The sequence below is a fragment of the Sturnus vulgaris genome, chromosome 16 (assembly GCF_052056855.1).
Source record: "Sturnus vulgaris isolate bStuVul1 chromosome 16, bStuVul1.hap1, whole genome shotgun sequence".
Lineage (NCBI taxonomy): Eukaryota > Metazoa > Chordata > Aves > Passeriformes > Sturnidae > Sturnus > Sturnus vulgaris.
In genome coordinates this window covers 14,150,148-14,165,646 of record NC_142258.1, presented here as the reverse complement: position 1 = coordinate 14,165,646, position 15,499 = coordinate 14,150,148, and the positions used below count along the sequence as shown (strand labels likewise).

General features: G+C 45.3%; 1 protein-coding gene across 2 annotated transcripts in view; it reads left to right on the top strand.

Moving 5' to 3' along the window:
* The window catches only part of ADCY9 (adenylate cyclase 9), an 88,941-nt gene that overhangs the window by 56,744 nt on the left and 16,698 nt on the right, over nucleotides 1–15,499 (top strand). For both annotated transcript variants that reach the window (XM_014892129.2, XM_014892128.2), the window contains 4 exons: nucleotides 817–919; nucleotides 4,276–4,484; nucleotides 10,580–10,739; nucleotides 13,644–13,792. In XM_014892129.2, the coding sequence (XP_014747615.1) occupies nucleotides 817–919; nucleotides 4,276–4,484; nucleotides 10,580–10,739; nucleotides 13,644–13,792 (621 nt within the window). The remainder of the gene's footprint in view (nucleotides 1–816; nucleotides 920–4,275; nucleotides 4,485–10,579; nucleotides 10,740–13,643; nucleotides 13,793–15,499) is intronic.

Genomic DNA, 15,499 nt, shown 5'->3' with positions numbered 1-15,499 from the left:
TCATAGTGATAATGCAAAACTGAGACAGCTTTTCATTTTTCTTCCAGAGGATGGAAAATAAACCCAACTTCTAGTGATTGTAGCCTCTTTGATGTTGTTGTGGGGTTTTTTCACCTTCTGTGGAAAAGATGAAGGTGAAGGAGGGCATAAACACCCTCTGGTAGATGCTGCCTCTGGGTTCCTTAGCCCTGATGTCATTAGTTGTCACTGCCTTTGTTGATGGTTCAGGTCATTCCAAATCTCCCATTTCAGAAGGAAATCTCAGCTCTCCATCTCTTCTCTGCAGCCTGGATCATTAAGGGAATGTTCCCAGCTGAGTTACTGAGTTATTTTAGTGTCTGAAATAACAAGAAACTGCTGTTTTCTAAAATGGGCAATGGTTTTTTTCCCCCCCCCATAACAATTTGTCACCTTTGTCGTCCTTGGCTTGCATTGAGCCATAGAATTCCACCCAAGACACAAATATCCCACAGCCACGTGTCTCCAGAGGTTGTGTGTCTGTAGCAGCAATTAACCTTTACTATTTGCTGGCTTATGTTACAATTATCTGTACTCATCAGTTAGATCTGGTAAATTTTTGGAAGGAGTTGCTAGACTCTTCCTGGAAGTATAAAAGTTTGCTTTTTTTGTGGAATATTTCCTTTGACTGAGCAAGTGATGTGGGTAAGAGGATACTTTGGTGATCAAGAAAGAAGAAAAACCACAGCAACTTCAAAGCCAAGTGCCATCATCCCTAGAAACAGCAGCCAAAGACTGGGGGGGCCTGAAGGAGGTACAGCTGAACAAACTGATGTTGATTTTGTCTTCTCTCTTTAGCCTCATGAAAGATTACTTCTTTAAACCACCTATTAACAAGCTGAGCCTCAACTTCTTGGATCAGGATTTGGAGATGGCCTACAGGACGAGCTACCAGGAAGAGGTGTGTTCCTGCTGGCATTGGTTTCTGTCTGTAATCTGTCTAAGCCACTGGCTGGCCTTGGGTTTTTTAACATATTTTGTTGCAGTTGTTTCATGACAAGGGTCATGAAATACCAAATGTGATTTGCTGCTTGGTATTGCTGCCTCTAAAAACAGTCTTCTTTCAGTTTTTTATAGAATTATGGAATGGTTTGGGTTAGAAAGGACCTTAAAGCCCATCTCATTCTACCCCCTGCCATGGGCAGGGTCACCTCCCACTGTCCCAGGCTGCTCCAAACCCTGTCCAACCTGGCCTTGGGCACTGCCAGGGATCCAGGGGCAGCCACAGCTTCTCTGGGCACCCTGTGCCAGGGCCTCAGCCCCCTCAGAGAGAAGAATTCCTTCCCAATATCCCATATCCAATTCCCTGCTCTCTGGCACTGGGAAGCCATTCCCCCTTGTCCTGTTACCCCAGGCCATCATCAAAGTCCCTCTGCAGCTCTCCTGGAGCTCCTTTAGGCCTTGGAAGGGCTCTGAGGTGTCCCTGGAGCCTTCTCTTCTCCAGGTGAGCACCCCCAGCATTCCAAGCCTGACATCAGAGCAGAGGAGTTCCAGCCCTTGGAGCATCTTCTGCCATGGCCTGAGTCTAGTCCAGTGTTTGGGTTGGAAATCTCAGGTACACTGACTACTTCTCACCTCTCTTTTTTCCATGTTCAGGTTAAATGTTTTAAGTCTTTAGGGTGGCCAGAGAACCATGCTGAGATGGTAAGGACCATCACTCACCAAAGTAAAGGCCCAATTGCTGCTTGTCCTCTCATCAAATATTCTAACTTTGAGAATGGTAGCTTGGAATTTGATTCTTGTTTAGTCACAATCCCATGGTTTTCCCTGGAATTGAAGCCTGTGCTGAATTCAAGTGTCCTAATTCCATAAGTGTGCTGCATTCAGATATAGGCAGCTCAAAACACTGGAATTGTAAGGAGCAGTAAATTTTAAGGAACTCGGTGTTTTCTTCAGGATTCTGCACTGAGCCTAAGAACTCCTTAATTCCCTTGGGGGCTAATAATATCACAGGCTTTCCACAGCACTGGATTTCCTTGCCTGACTGATAGGAACTAGCAAGATAGTTTAAATTCACCTAGAGTGACATTAGATGTCACTTACAACTGAGGCTGCATTTCCACCAGTAGCTGAAAAATTGCTGCCAAGAAAAGGCAATTGCTCTGCCCTCCTTGCTCCTCCTCCTCCCTGCTCCCTCTAATGGCTCTGCTGCTTCTCAGCCTTCCCTGCTGGGAGCAGTTCATTTACTGGCCTAGCATGAAATATTCATGGGGTTTTTTTCTTGTTTGGGGCTCTTTCCACCTCGGGCTGGTTTGTGCTGTGTTGGAGCAGCAGCAGCTCTGGAGAGGTTGGCAAGTGCCAGAGCCAGCACGAGATAAGATTCCAGCAGCAGGAAGGGGAATGGGCCCTTCCCTTCCAGCAGCACTGAGCCCTTGATTTGGGTGATCCATCTGCAGAATTGCATCAGGATAAATTAGGTGTGGGTTTCTTTTCTTCCCAGTATGTCCTGCATCTGAGGGCAGCAGGATTTCTCCTGCTGACTGTTCCTTTCAGTTCTGGGCAGTGTTGTCACAGTGTCCTTAGCAATATTTGCTTGTTTTCCAATACTTCCAGGTGACACCTAACTTAATTTATTTTATTTTATCAAAGGAAAGCCCAGTTGTGTTGCAGTTCAGTCTCTTCACTTTGGTCAGGAGCTCCAATGCTCATCCTGCAGCACTCTAATTTAGTGGGATTTCCCTTCATAAAGTTCCTGTAGCAACAACAGGGAGAAACTTCCTGTGGCATGCAGCCTACAAAATTTGCAAACTGTACAGAAAATAGTAAATCAAGTAGTTTCCAGTGGAAAGATTGGAAAGAGAAGCAAAGCAGAGATAGTAAAGCATATACAGATGGACCTATTAATGTGGCTATGTAGGAAATTCCTAGAGAGAGCAGGAATGTGGCCTGTGCATTTTGTTAGTGGCAAGCTAATAATTTGAAAATTATTACATAAACCTCCTTGACAGTGGTAATTTTCACTCTCTAATAGTAACTCTGCAGCACTGGGGCAAAAACCTGTTAAAGCAGAGTTCTGGTTCAAAACAACAATGAAATCTTCTTCTGGAGAGTGAAAAGATTTGACAACAGTCCAGGTTCTTTAATGGCCTGACAGTCAGTGGTGCTGAAAGTGACTTCCAGCCCCCCTGAATTCAGCTCTGATCATACAGTGCCAGCTGCATGCTCAGGTTGGGATCCCTTTGGAATCAGCTCTGCTTCCCAAGAGCCTTAATCTGTTCTCATTTGGAAATGAAGGCACTACTTAGCACTGTTAGAGCATCTTTAACTCTGTCACTTGGGGATACAGTGCTGCTTCTCTTAATTCAATTGATGGGACTTCATATGTGCATGAACAGGGTTCTGCTACCCCTTCAGGTTAAAAGGTAATTTTGGCACTGAAGCGATGCTGGCTGGATTTATTAGGTTGCAGAGAGGTACAAATGAGGAACAAGTTTGTTTCCCAGTATTGCTGAGGACAGGAAGTGTTCTGAGGAGTAAAAGAAACTTCCAAATTAAACCAGAGCACTCCAACTGAGGGCCTTCCTGGTGACATTGGTAACAAAATTACTGGTTTTCTTTAGAACTTGCTTTCTGTGGTCTCCTGGGCAGATACAAACTGGGCTCACCTTCATAAGCCACGATGTGGAGCTCATCATCTGGTTTTCAGCAGGACTGGCCACAGTAGCACAAAGCACAGCTGCACAAGCCCTGGGCCAGGGATGGGGATGTGTGGTGAGGGGTTATGGAAGAGCAGAATTTGGTGTCCTTGGCTCTGATCAATTTGGATTACACAGTTTTTAATCTGGTCTGAAAGGGAGATGTGAATTCTTCCACAGGAGCTGTGTCTGTGGTGTGGTTTTAGGAGGGTTTTCTTAACCATCAGGGCTAAAAAGGTTATAGTAAAATCTGAAATTATTTAAAATTAAAATAATAGAATAAAATATCCCATAACTTACCTTGTACTTATTACACTTATGTTTCCTTGCACAGAATAGTCAATTTTCGTGTTGTTTTATTTATCATAGTAGTGTGTAAAAATCACCCCAGGCCTGGGGGCTGTGCCACCAGTATTTTTTTCAACACAATCTGCTCAGAGAGCTGTGTCAGCCATCAAACCACCTCTTCTGCTTCTTCCTTCCAAGCAATGCTTATGCTGGATTAATGAAATGCCCAAAATTTCTTGATTCCTTTAATAATTAGGAACTGTTGATCATCCAGTTGAATTCAGCAAAATAACATTTATTCCTTTTCATCCCTCAATCCGTGTGTTCCACACAGGTTATAAGGAATGCTCCAGTGAAGACATTTGCCAGTGCAACCTTCAGCTCCCTCCTGGACGTGTTCCTGTCCACCACAGTCTTCCTCATCCTCTCCATCACGTGTTTCCTCAAACACGGAATGGTCGCGTCCCCTCCCCCCCCTGCGGCCGTCGTGGTGTTCGTCATCGCCATCCTGCTGGAGGTGCTGTCCCTTGTCATCTCCATCAGGTAAAGGAAGTGTAACAGAGCCTGCAGATAGCAGGGAGAGCTGCAGTGGCGCCTGCCTCAGGAACATTTTGTTTGACAGCGTCCCAGGAGCTCTCTTGGACGGGCTGGGAGGTTTGAAGAGCAGAGTGCAGCCAAGCTCATCTTGTGCACGGAGAGCTCTGGCTGCAGGAATTCAGCAGAATTGTTACTCTGACAGAGATCACTTAGGGAAATGAATCTGCACCCCATCCCTGCCCCTCTTACTGCTCCTTGGGATGCCAAGTGCCACTCTATGTCTCCTCTCCTCACAGGACAGTCAGAATTCAAACAGAAAACTTTTATCTGTCCTGCAAACAAACCCACCCAAAAAACCGTTCTTTTAAATTCTGAGATAAAACTACAGAGTTCTGGGGTTAAAACTGACATCGTGTATCAGAGCTGCAAAGAGCAGTGCTGCCCTCAAAGAAAGAAAGAAAGAAAGAAGAGAAATTGCTAAAGTCACGTTGTGTCTGTCCAGAATTAATCTTTTTCAAGTTTCATGGGTTGACATTGAAATAGTTCATGTTTTCTGTGTCTGACATAGAACAGGAGTGCAGTGTTCCCTCAGAACGAGGGGCACTGTTTTGTCTCTGCAGAAGGGGTGGCACTTGGCAGGGCCGTGCTCAGAGATGCCAGCCCCACACCTGAACCCTTGTCCTGCCCCTCAGCAGGCTTGGCTGCAGGTGCCTGGTTTGTAACAGCAGCTCCTCCTTGCCCATTTGCACCCAGTCACCGCCAGTGCTGGGCTGTTCTGGGCTTCCAGGACCCTGCTGTGGTGGCTCCTCCAGCCTGGGGGTTACTCACACTTTGTTCAGTGCAGCTCGAGCAGACACCCCGTGTAAGCTGTCATTAACCCTGCTAATGAGCTGTTTGTTTGTCTGGAGGTGTGGGAGGGACTTCACTCTGCCCTCCTCATCCCCGTGTTCCCTGCACTTCCCTGACACAGCAGCAGGGTAAGGCTGCTGTGTGCAAATGGGCGTCCTCTCCTGGAGTTCTGCAGATCTGTCAGGAATGTGTCAGTCAAAATGCTTTTGTAATTATGAGCTGGAAGCAATTTCTGCTGTTGTTTCAAAAGAAACAAGAGATTGCAGTTTGCACTCTTATTTTGACTTTGCAGGGTCGAGGTAAAAAATACTGAATTAATGCTTTAGTCACTCAAGGAAGTTTGTACCCCACTGGGCATATAAATGTGTGCAAGTGGATTTACATCAAAGCTGGCATGTGGAGTAGAGAGAAGCCATCTATGAAATGCTTTTAAAGATAGCATTTCTTAGCAGGGGTGTTTGGTTGTTGCAATTTGAATAGTTTTTAGAAAATCTGGAAATCCAGAGAGTTAAAAGCTGTACTGGGAGATGGTTGAACTAGTAGAGTTGTCATTCTAAACTGTGTTAATTGTTGCTCTGTCCCCTCTCTTGCATCAGAAATTAATTTTCCCCTTTGCAGAAGGTTCTGCACTCTAGTTTGGGTGGGGCAGAAGTTTTTCAGGCAGTTTAATGTGCACAGGCAGCTCTTTCAGGTGATCTGGGTTTGGTGGCCATGAACTTGTTCAACTGGGATCAGCTCAACCACCACTTCCCAGAAGTGCTGCTTTCTGCTGTCCTGGTGTATTTGGAGAAAATTTGTGTCCACTCACTTTACAAGTGAATTCTTACTTCATTTTAGTATTTTTCAATTCCTTGTTTTCCCTGTAGGACATTGCTTTTGCCTTATTTTTCACATTTATAAAAATTATTGCTATAATCTTAGAAATATTTATAGGTAGATACATAAGGTTTTATTGCAGTCCTGCTCTATAATTGGTGGTTTATGGGTTCCTTAAGGAGAAGGAAAATTGTTGTTTTCAGTCTATATAGTCAAGAGTTGGCAAAGTGCAGGGTTTGGCTTCAGTGCAGCTCTGTGCTGTCAGCCTGAGCAGTGATCTCAGGACCCCTCAATTGTCCTGGTTACCTTGGGAGCCAGAAATGGCTGGATGGGGTAAGTGACCACTGCCTTTCCCTGTCCTCTCCTTCAAACCAGCAGGGAGTTTGGAATTTATTTTGTGTACTTGCTTTATAGTAAATACTTAAAATACACTTCTGGGCCACCCCAGTCTCCATAACCTGAGGCACACACTCTGTACAGTTCCTTTGGGCAGGGAGGTGTAAAAATCATCTTTTTCCTCTTCAAATCCTCTTCCAAGTGAGGACTGCTCCCTCTGACTACTCATTATGCACAGAAACAGTGCAGAACTTCCTGTGCAGAAATGTCATCCCAGATGACAATCTCAGAATACCACCAAGATATCTTTGGGGAGGAGACTGGACTACAATGCTGGGCACAATCCCAGAATTTCAGGAAAAGGGATTATTTTAAGACCAGAAAATTCTTGCCTAAGTTTCACATTGTATTTTCATTATCATGATGCTAAACACCCTGCCTTTAAATCAGCTAAATTGTAATTAAATCCAGGACTCAGCCTGGCAAGGGCTGCCTTGGCTCTCGTGGCTCTGCCCTCAGTCCAGCTGTGGGAGGGAAGAGGAGAGCACAGCACTGTCACAGCCTGGGCAGTGAGAAATGACCTAAAACTTGAGCTCTGCAACAGCAAAAGCCCTCGTGGAGCAAAGCTTACGAGGGAGAGGGATGTTTTGATTCCTCTGAAGTGTCTGATAATAAATTATTGGAGTACCTATAGATGAGGATCCCACTGTTAGCACAAGAGCCACTCGAAAATTAATTGTATAAAGCTGCAGGCAAAAATTGGTGCTTCATTTGTGAGCACGTGGAAGATGTCATCTCCTCTGAAAATGTTCTCTGAAGAATGTCCTTCTGCCTACTTGAAACGTAGCTACTTTGACAAGCTCAGCTGAAGTGTAAGAGATCCTAAAGTTCTGGTATTTTTTAAAAAATTGTCATAGAATGTACAGCAATGTGGGAGATTGCATTTGGGAGTCTGAGGAGTGGCTCTGCAGGAATAGGGGTTAGAGATTCTGCCCAACAGCTGCCCAATATTTAGTGTAAATATAGTTTTGTTCACTAGATAATTTTGACATCTTGTCCTCAAGTAAAACTGCTTATAAATAAGTTTATTTACAAAAAAAAATTTGTTGTTTTTGATAGCTTGCTTCGGGGAAGAGTTGAGGGCAGAAGAGTGGGTGTTTAGCCCTGTTCAAGAGAGTGAGAGGTGGGAGCACTTTCAGTTGATTCATCAATTTAAAAGGACCTTTCTAGACAGCAAAAGAGAATCACCTGGATGAGGAAAGCAGGTGCAGTCCAAGAGTAGAAGGGAATTTGTGCTGTTGTCTGACCAAAGAACTGCCCTTTCCTGGGGCTTTGCCTTCCCAGCCTTGCTGAGGTGCCACCCCCTGTGTGTCCTCAGCCAAGACCTGTGGCCAGCACTGGATCTTCCCAACTTCCTCATGACCACGAGCAGAAATTGTTTTCTGCCCCTCGAGCTTAATGAAGCATCTCTGTTAACACGACTGATACAGAGTATTGATGCTGGGGAAAACAATGTAGTCTGTTTGCCTTTATTTATTTCTAACATCTGGTATTTAATATCCCACCAAATTGCTGCTATGCCAAAAGCTTTTGATTTGAACTCTGGGAATTGATTTTAAACTGCCAGTAAATACAAAAATGATGGTAACAGTCTCCATTAGCCATTAATCATTTATGTCAAAGTTACTAATTTCAACTCCAGCTTGTGTAAACAGCTCAGATGCTTTAGCATTTAAGCCCTGTTGAGCTGCCCACTGACACTGCATTATTTACTGGTACTGCCCTGTAGCCATTAAATCTGTCTGCAGCTCTCACTGCTGCCTGGATTTAATGCACCCCTGACTTCCTGTGCTGGGAGCGTTGGGCTGCATTCACTGTTCAGGAGGAGAATTCCATCCTTTAATTCCAGAGCACAGAGCCCCACCATAAATCCCATCCCCAAAAAATCAATGCGAGAAGGTAAAGATTATCAGGAGAAACGTGGCACTGCCCTGGAATTTGCAGCTGCCTTTTTGAGGCACACAGCTGCCTAAATAAAGCAGTGTCCTCATGGCAGGATTAACCCATGGAGCTCGCCCCTGGATTTGTTGCTATAGTTCCCACAGGAATTTGTCGTGGCACGGAGGCTTGGCAGAAAGGAAAACGCAAACTCTGGAGTCCCCGGTGTGTGGGTTGGGGTGAGAGACACGAGCTGGGCAGGTGCCACAGAGCCGGGGTCGGTGCCAGCCGGGATGGAGGCACCCGGAGCGGTGGGAGCTGGGCACAGGTGGCACCAGGCTGCCTTGGCAGGGACCAGCGTGCTCAGGGAGCCTGGGCCTGGCATCCCTTCCCCTTCCCGTGCTCTCAGCTCTGCCATGGAGATGCCAATCCCAGCCCATCGGCTCTGGGGAACGGGGCTTTGCTTTCACACGTGGGAAGTTGGGTGGTGATTTCAGACTACACAGCAGTGGACCAGGGGGCTGTCACTGAGCACAGGGTAACAGTCTGTAACCCTTCAGAAACCCCACTTCTTACTCTAGAGAGGGGTTTTGTAAATCTTTTATATCCAGTTTTTAAATTTCAGTGCTTTGCTGGAAATGCTGTTTTCCAATGGAATACAGTTAGGATTTTTGGTGTGAATGGAAATCCATTAAACTGGGAACTGGCAAATCTGTGAGCACCCTCTCGTGGGCTCCCGATGAATTACAGAGTATTCCACCCTCCCAAATTCCTCCTTTTCCATGGATTTAAGTATAATTTACAGATTGTTACACATGCAATTAGAGAAGAGTTCTTTAATGCTTCACAAAATAGTTGTGGTTTCAAGTCACAGAATTCCAGACCAGAGAATTAAAATCTCATTCACAAACAACTTATATTTAAAGGTGTGGAATGAGTGTCAAACCGGCATAAAGAAATTTCAATTCAGTTTGGTTTGTGTCAGGCTTTTATCCAATATAAAACCTTGTATTTCAGACAACCGGGTTAAAAATGAGTGGATGTCTTTTCTCTTGTTAGAGATATAGGTGATATGGGGTAATTTATGTGACTTTGGAGAATGGGAATTTCATATTTAGTGTGTGGTTTTTGGGTTTTTTTTTCTGGCTGTGAGCATCTCTGTTCAAAAAAAGGTGTGATTCTATTCTGTTTGGGTTCTGTAGTCCAGAATTACCTGCCCAGCCTGAGTCTGATAACTCCACACATGCCATTAATGGCTCTGGATGCAGCTAACTGTGCTACACCACCTTTTTACATATTCTTAAAAATAATTAGGCACTTGAACAGCAGTTGCAATTTTTCTCAAGTGACTAATATTGAGCTTTGAGAATGAAGTTATCCCAAGGATTTATTTCTGTGGATAAATACTCGCTTTCTATGCAATGCCCTTGAGCATTGAGCATGCTTTTACCTTCCCTTATTCATTTTAGCAATTGGAGCTGCTCTCATTCGAGCAGCATCTCTGGTGAGCTGCTCTCCAGAGCTCTTGCACTTGGCTCCTTCAGCTCTTCCCAGGTTGGGGCCGTGGTTTTCCCGGCAGCTCGAGGCGAGAGCCGTTCCTTCCTCCCCTGCCTGCTGGGATCCAGCTGGGTGTGTGGGTGCCAGCTGGGCTCAGCTCAGCTCCTGCCAGGCTGCCAGCTCGCAGCCCACGCTCCCCTTCCCCTTCCCTAATGACAGGGAGCACAGCCTGCCTGCAGAATGGCTGCTTGGAACTGGGAGAACTGGTTTGGGTTGTAGGGTGATGGGTGCTGGAGCTGCCCTGCTCCTCAAACATTCCCGGTGTTATTTTCAGTAACTTCAACTTGTAAAAGTTTCCCCTCTCCCTGCCTGCTTTATTTATGAAAAGTCTTCCCTGTGTTGAACCTTCCAAGGAAGTGAAGTTTGGCTTTCTGTTGGCTTCCTCAAAGCCCCCGTGCCGAGGCTCTCCCTCCTCAGCAGAGCAAACACTCGCTCACCTGGCAGCCAGGCTGGACTATTCCCTGCAATCACCAGCAGGTGCTGTAGCACCTTGGTGGCTCACAGAGCCTAAGTGATGGATTTGAAGCTGTGTTATTACAGGTAAATGAGAGCTACAAGGAGATGTGCTGCCACTGATGCCTGGATCCTGCTTTGCTGTGTTCCAGGATGGCGTTCTTCCTGGAGGAGGTGATGACTTGCACCAAGCGTCTCCTGGAGGTGATTTCTGGCTGGCTGCCTCGACACTTCTTTGGTGCAATCCTGGTTTCTCTCCCAGCTCTTGCAGTTTTTTCACACTTCACCTCTGATTTTGAAACAAATATACATGTAAGTTGTTGAATTCCATTCCATAATGTGATGGTTTGGAGCTAACAAAGCTTGTTGCTTGCCTGCCTTCCCCCACCTCCCTCCTGCTCTACATCTGTTTGATACACATCCCTTGGAGGGATGGGGCTTTGTGGATGATGGAATTCCTAGTCTGTTTTGTAAACACAGTCATGGTGAAAACTCTCAGACAAAAGGGGAGAGGATACCTCGAAATTCTTGCTGCTTGCATACCTTTTTCCTCTTAGACCAAGCACTTCTGCAGGAATATTTTTGAGATAATGCCAGTGGGTTTATCTCAGGATTATCGTCCTGGGCTGGATTTGGAGTTAGGAGTCAGAGAAGTTGTGTCAGTGAACCTCAACAATGAGAACAGGATTAGTGAGGGAGGTTTTGGCTTTGCAGAGTGAGATGAAGGAACTCAAGGGAGAGAGCACTTGGTACCTAGAAACGGCCATTGCAGTGGCTGTGGGAATGGTTAAAGGAATGCAGTAACTGCCTTCTGAAAAAGAATGGAAAGAAATGGGCATGTTTAACTCAGACACAGAGATCCATAGAGCATTTGTGTCTCTGTTATTAAATGCACTCAGAAGGGGAGAACAAGGGGTTAAACATTTATAGAATCACAGAATGCTTTGGGTTGGAAGGCACCTCTTGTTCCAACCCCTTGCCATGGGCAGCAGTGAGGAGGGGGAAGAACAGTTTAATTTAAAGGCCAACTGTAGCATAAAATCAAGGCTTAAAACTGTGAATAAAATGGCCTCAAGCTGGAGATGAAAGATTGTTTCTCTGCAGGTTTCTCTTAGGCAGCACAGTGTGCAATCCTTCCTTTCCAGGATCTTCAGGGAATTCTGTTTCACAAAGCTCTTGCTATTTCAGGGCCCTGGGTGTAGGTAATGACCAGATCCTCTTCACTCTTCCTATCACAGCTTATTCCTAGGTGGTTGCTCCATGGGAACGTGTGACCACACGTTTTTTGGTCCTTGCTGATTTAAACAAAACACAGGATTTAATCCCATGGTTATCACAGCCACAGGAGGGTGTGGTTGACATTCTGTTCCACCCCATGCTTAAGATCATTCTGCAGCTTCTACCTTTTGGAACTTTAGTTAAGAATTTTTAAGCTGTAAGTTGATTTGTTTGTTCATTCAGTCTAATGCTGGGCTTTCCCCTGCATGATTATCAGGAAACTAACCATAGGAATGTTTTCCTCAAGGGAAGGGAGCTGAAAACCTTCAAATCTCTCAAATCTGTCCATTGATTTTGATACCATCCCATTCATCACCATCCTTGATCATCTCTCCAAATGTTTCAGATAATACCAGAACCACTTTGTGTGTTCTCAATCCAGCAGGTCAGGCTGAGTTGAAACACTTCATGCAGCAGCAGTAAAATGGTGATTTTTCATCACCAAACTGAGAATGAACTTTGCTTTCTTTCCTCTGCAGGTGCTCCAGAGTCGTGGGGCTGTGGGCTCACTCTCCAAGAGATGTCCCAACTCGGCTTGTGCTCAGTGTTTCCACACTCATGGAGCTCTAGGAAATGGAGTCAATCTATAGAGGGTCAGGTAAGTGTCCTCCTTTACTATGACATGGTTTTGCAAAGTTTTTTTTATTCATAGCATTTTATAAGCTCCCTGGATATAAAATAATTAAAATGAAAATTAACAAAAACAGCCATGAAAAAAAAAAAAACTTTCCAAAGCCATGCATCCATAGTAGAATCCAGCACATCCTGACCCTCTATAGGCTGGCTTCATGCTGGGGCATCACTTGGAGTGAGAACCAGTGCTCTGCCACTTTAGGAGACCTGAAATGGGGGGAAAAAAGTAAGTTTAAGTTATATTTTTTTAATGGACACTTCTGAAATTCCTTTGATTCGTTTTTAAGTAATTTAAAAAACCAACAATTGTTGTTTGTGGTTTAAAAATGGTGAATTATGTAAGGATTTTTCCCATACACTGTGTCTGCTCTCAATCACATGCTTGTTTGTTATGCTGCAGGACTGCCAGGCTGCAGAGTCTGCACTTCAGCTGCACAGGACACCTAAAGAGAGAAAGGGAGAGAATGATCATTTCATGCTGTAAAACACAGCATAAAGCTAGACCAGAACTCCTTAATCCAAGTGTGGAGTCTCTGGTTTAGCTTGGATGGCCATGAATATTCTTGGGAAGCCAAAATTGGCACATCATTGGCACACTTGAGAGTTTTGAGCACTGTAAGGTTGTACCTGGGGAAATGAAGGTGCTCTGGGCAGTGCATCTGTCCTGCACTTCCTTTCCTTTATCCAGTAAAGTTGTGGAGAGGTAAAGGGGTTTTGAGATGAGGCACTTGGAACAGAAAATGTGAAACTTGTCCTTTCAAAGTGCCACAAGTGATCGTGTTACCAAGTGTGAGTTGCCAGTGACTGAAGCTGCCTCTTGTCACCAAGGCAGATGTTTCCTTCCCTGGATCCAGATGTTACAGGGCAGGGTGAGGATGTTTTCTGAGAAGTGTTTTTAAAAGCAGGCAGCTGGGTGAAGTTGCACTTTGCATTTCCAATGCAATGGAATTTTGATACTCATTTAAAGCAGGCAGGATCTAACCCCAACAGTGGAGAGGGGGTTGCCATGAATTTTCACCTTCTTTTTTTCCCTTTTTTTGAATGAGAAGAGGCACTGAGCTTTTGGCCAAGGTAAGCTGGAGGCTCTGGACATCGTGTGTGATAAGAAACTCCATCCAGGGAAAATGGTGACAAACCAGCAGTGCTAAAGGTTTTCCTGCTCCTGGAAGGGAAGATGTTGCATCTTCACATGGGATCACTGCCATCATCCAGGAGGAATTATCCCCTTCTCCCTGCTGGCCCCTTTCCATGGATGTGTGGCAGGGCCCTGGGCAGCTGTTAACCCCCTCTCTCTCTCTGTTGCAGTACACCATGTTCATGTGTTGTGCCATTCTCATCACCATTGTGCAGTACTGTAACTTCTGCCAGCTCAGCTCCTGGATGAGATCCCTGCTGGCAACCGTGGTGGGAGCAGTGCTGCTCATCCTGCTCTACGTCTCCCTGTGCCCCTCCAGGTGAGCCTCACCCCCTCAGGGGAGCACAGCTGGCCTTTCCCCAGGGAACAAGGGGCTGGTGCACAGAATTTTGTTGTCTTTCTCTCTTTTGCCATGACTTCCTCCAGCATCTCAACCTTAATTATTTTATTTCTTCATTATTTATTTTCTGAAGGATTTTAGGGGGCCCTCTTCTGTGTGACACTCTGTGCTTCCTGATGTGTTCCTAGGACACAGTTACAGACCCACAGAATTGCCTTTCACTACTAGTTTGAAAATCTCTTTTATTAAGGAATTTCCCAGGTTTTTGGTGGTGCCAGAGAGCCCAAGTGATCCCCAACACCCCTCTGGATTTATTTTTGCCCTTAGGAACCAGGTATTCTTCTTCCACCTCCTTCCTCAGTGCATTTTCCAGTGTGGAAGGCAGGTGCTTAGTTTTATTGGGATCTAATACCCAGTTCCATTCTCCTGCCTTTTCAGAGGACTGCAGAACAGTAACCAGAGGAATCAGGATAATGCAGTTTCTGTGCAATAACCTTAAATTTTTCCAGTTTTCCTCTGATACACGATTTTCTGCAAGGAGAATTTTTTTGCAGTATTCTTTTCTTGCCAAGAGAGTCAAGGGGGTCCTTCCAGCTTTCTATTCCTATTTGTAAAATTTTATAATCAACTTGCATTTCCCAGTGGCTTAAGACCCTCCCTTGGGATAGACTTAGCAAGGTCTTCTCAATCAGTCAGTTCCTCTCCTTCAGAGACCTTCTGAATCATAAGGTGAAAAACATGAATAAAAACCCCAAACAAACCAAAAAAGCATTTGCAGATACATATTTTAGTGAGTATTTAGCTTTAATTGCCTCTTTAAGTGTCTTCAGTGGTCTCTTTTAATCTTGATCAAATTTATATTTAAAAAAAAAGGGAGAATAAAAGTCACCTCTTATACTTGTTCACATCTGTGATTCGAGGTGGCTGTAAAGGGTTGAAGGGAGAAAGTCCTGGGAAAAAACATCCTGGAGCTGGAGTCAGTTGACAAATGATTTCTAGATCATATTGACTACAGCAAAATCCCTTTCTTGTCTGTCTGCAAAGGAACAGCAGAGGTTGACAAGGAGCTCAGGGGAGTTCTCTCTCTCCAGTGCAGAAAAGGAGTGTTTGGTTCTGAAGCCTCCCTTGTCTCCCCGGGGATTTGTCCCATTGGGTTCAGGATCCAGTGATCTGGGGAACATCATCTGTCCCCCAGCACTGAGTGGCCCTCTCCCAGTCACAGACACTTTCTCCCCTTGGCTTTTCCCTTTGTAGCTCTGCTGCTTTCACTGGCCAGCCACAGCTTCACTGAGAATCATGGAATCACAGAATCCTTTAGGTTGGAAAAGCCCTCAGAGACCATCGAGTCCAGCATTGCCAAGGCCACCACTGGCCCATGTCCCCAAGTGCCACATCCACAGGACTTTTAAATCCCCCCAGGGATGGGGACTCCAGCACTGCCCTGGGCAGTTGTACCAGGGCTTTTGCTTAAGATTTTTTTCCCTGATATCCACCTAAACCTCCCCTGGCACAGCCTGAGGCCCCTTCCTCTTGTGCTGTCACTTCTTCCTGGGGAGCAGAGCCCGACCCCCACCTGGCTCCAAACTCAACCCCAGGTTTGATTTTCCAGGGGCATTAAGGGAGAGCAGACCCTTGATGCCATTTCTTGATTCCCTGGTTGCTCTTCCCTAATTCCCCTCAGCAGGA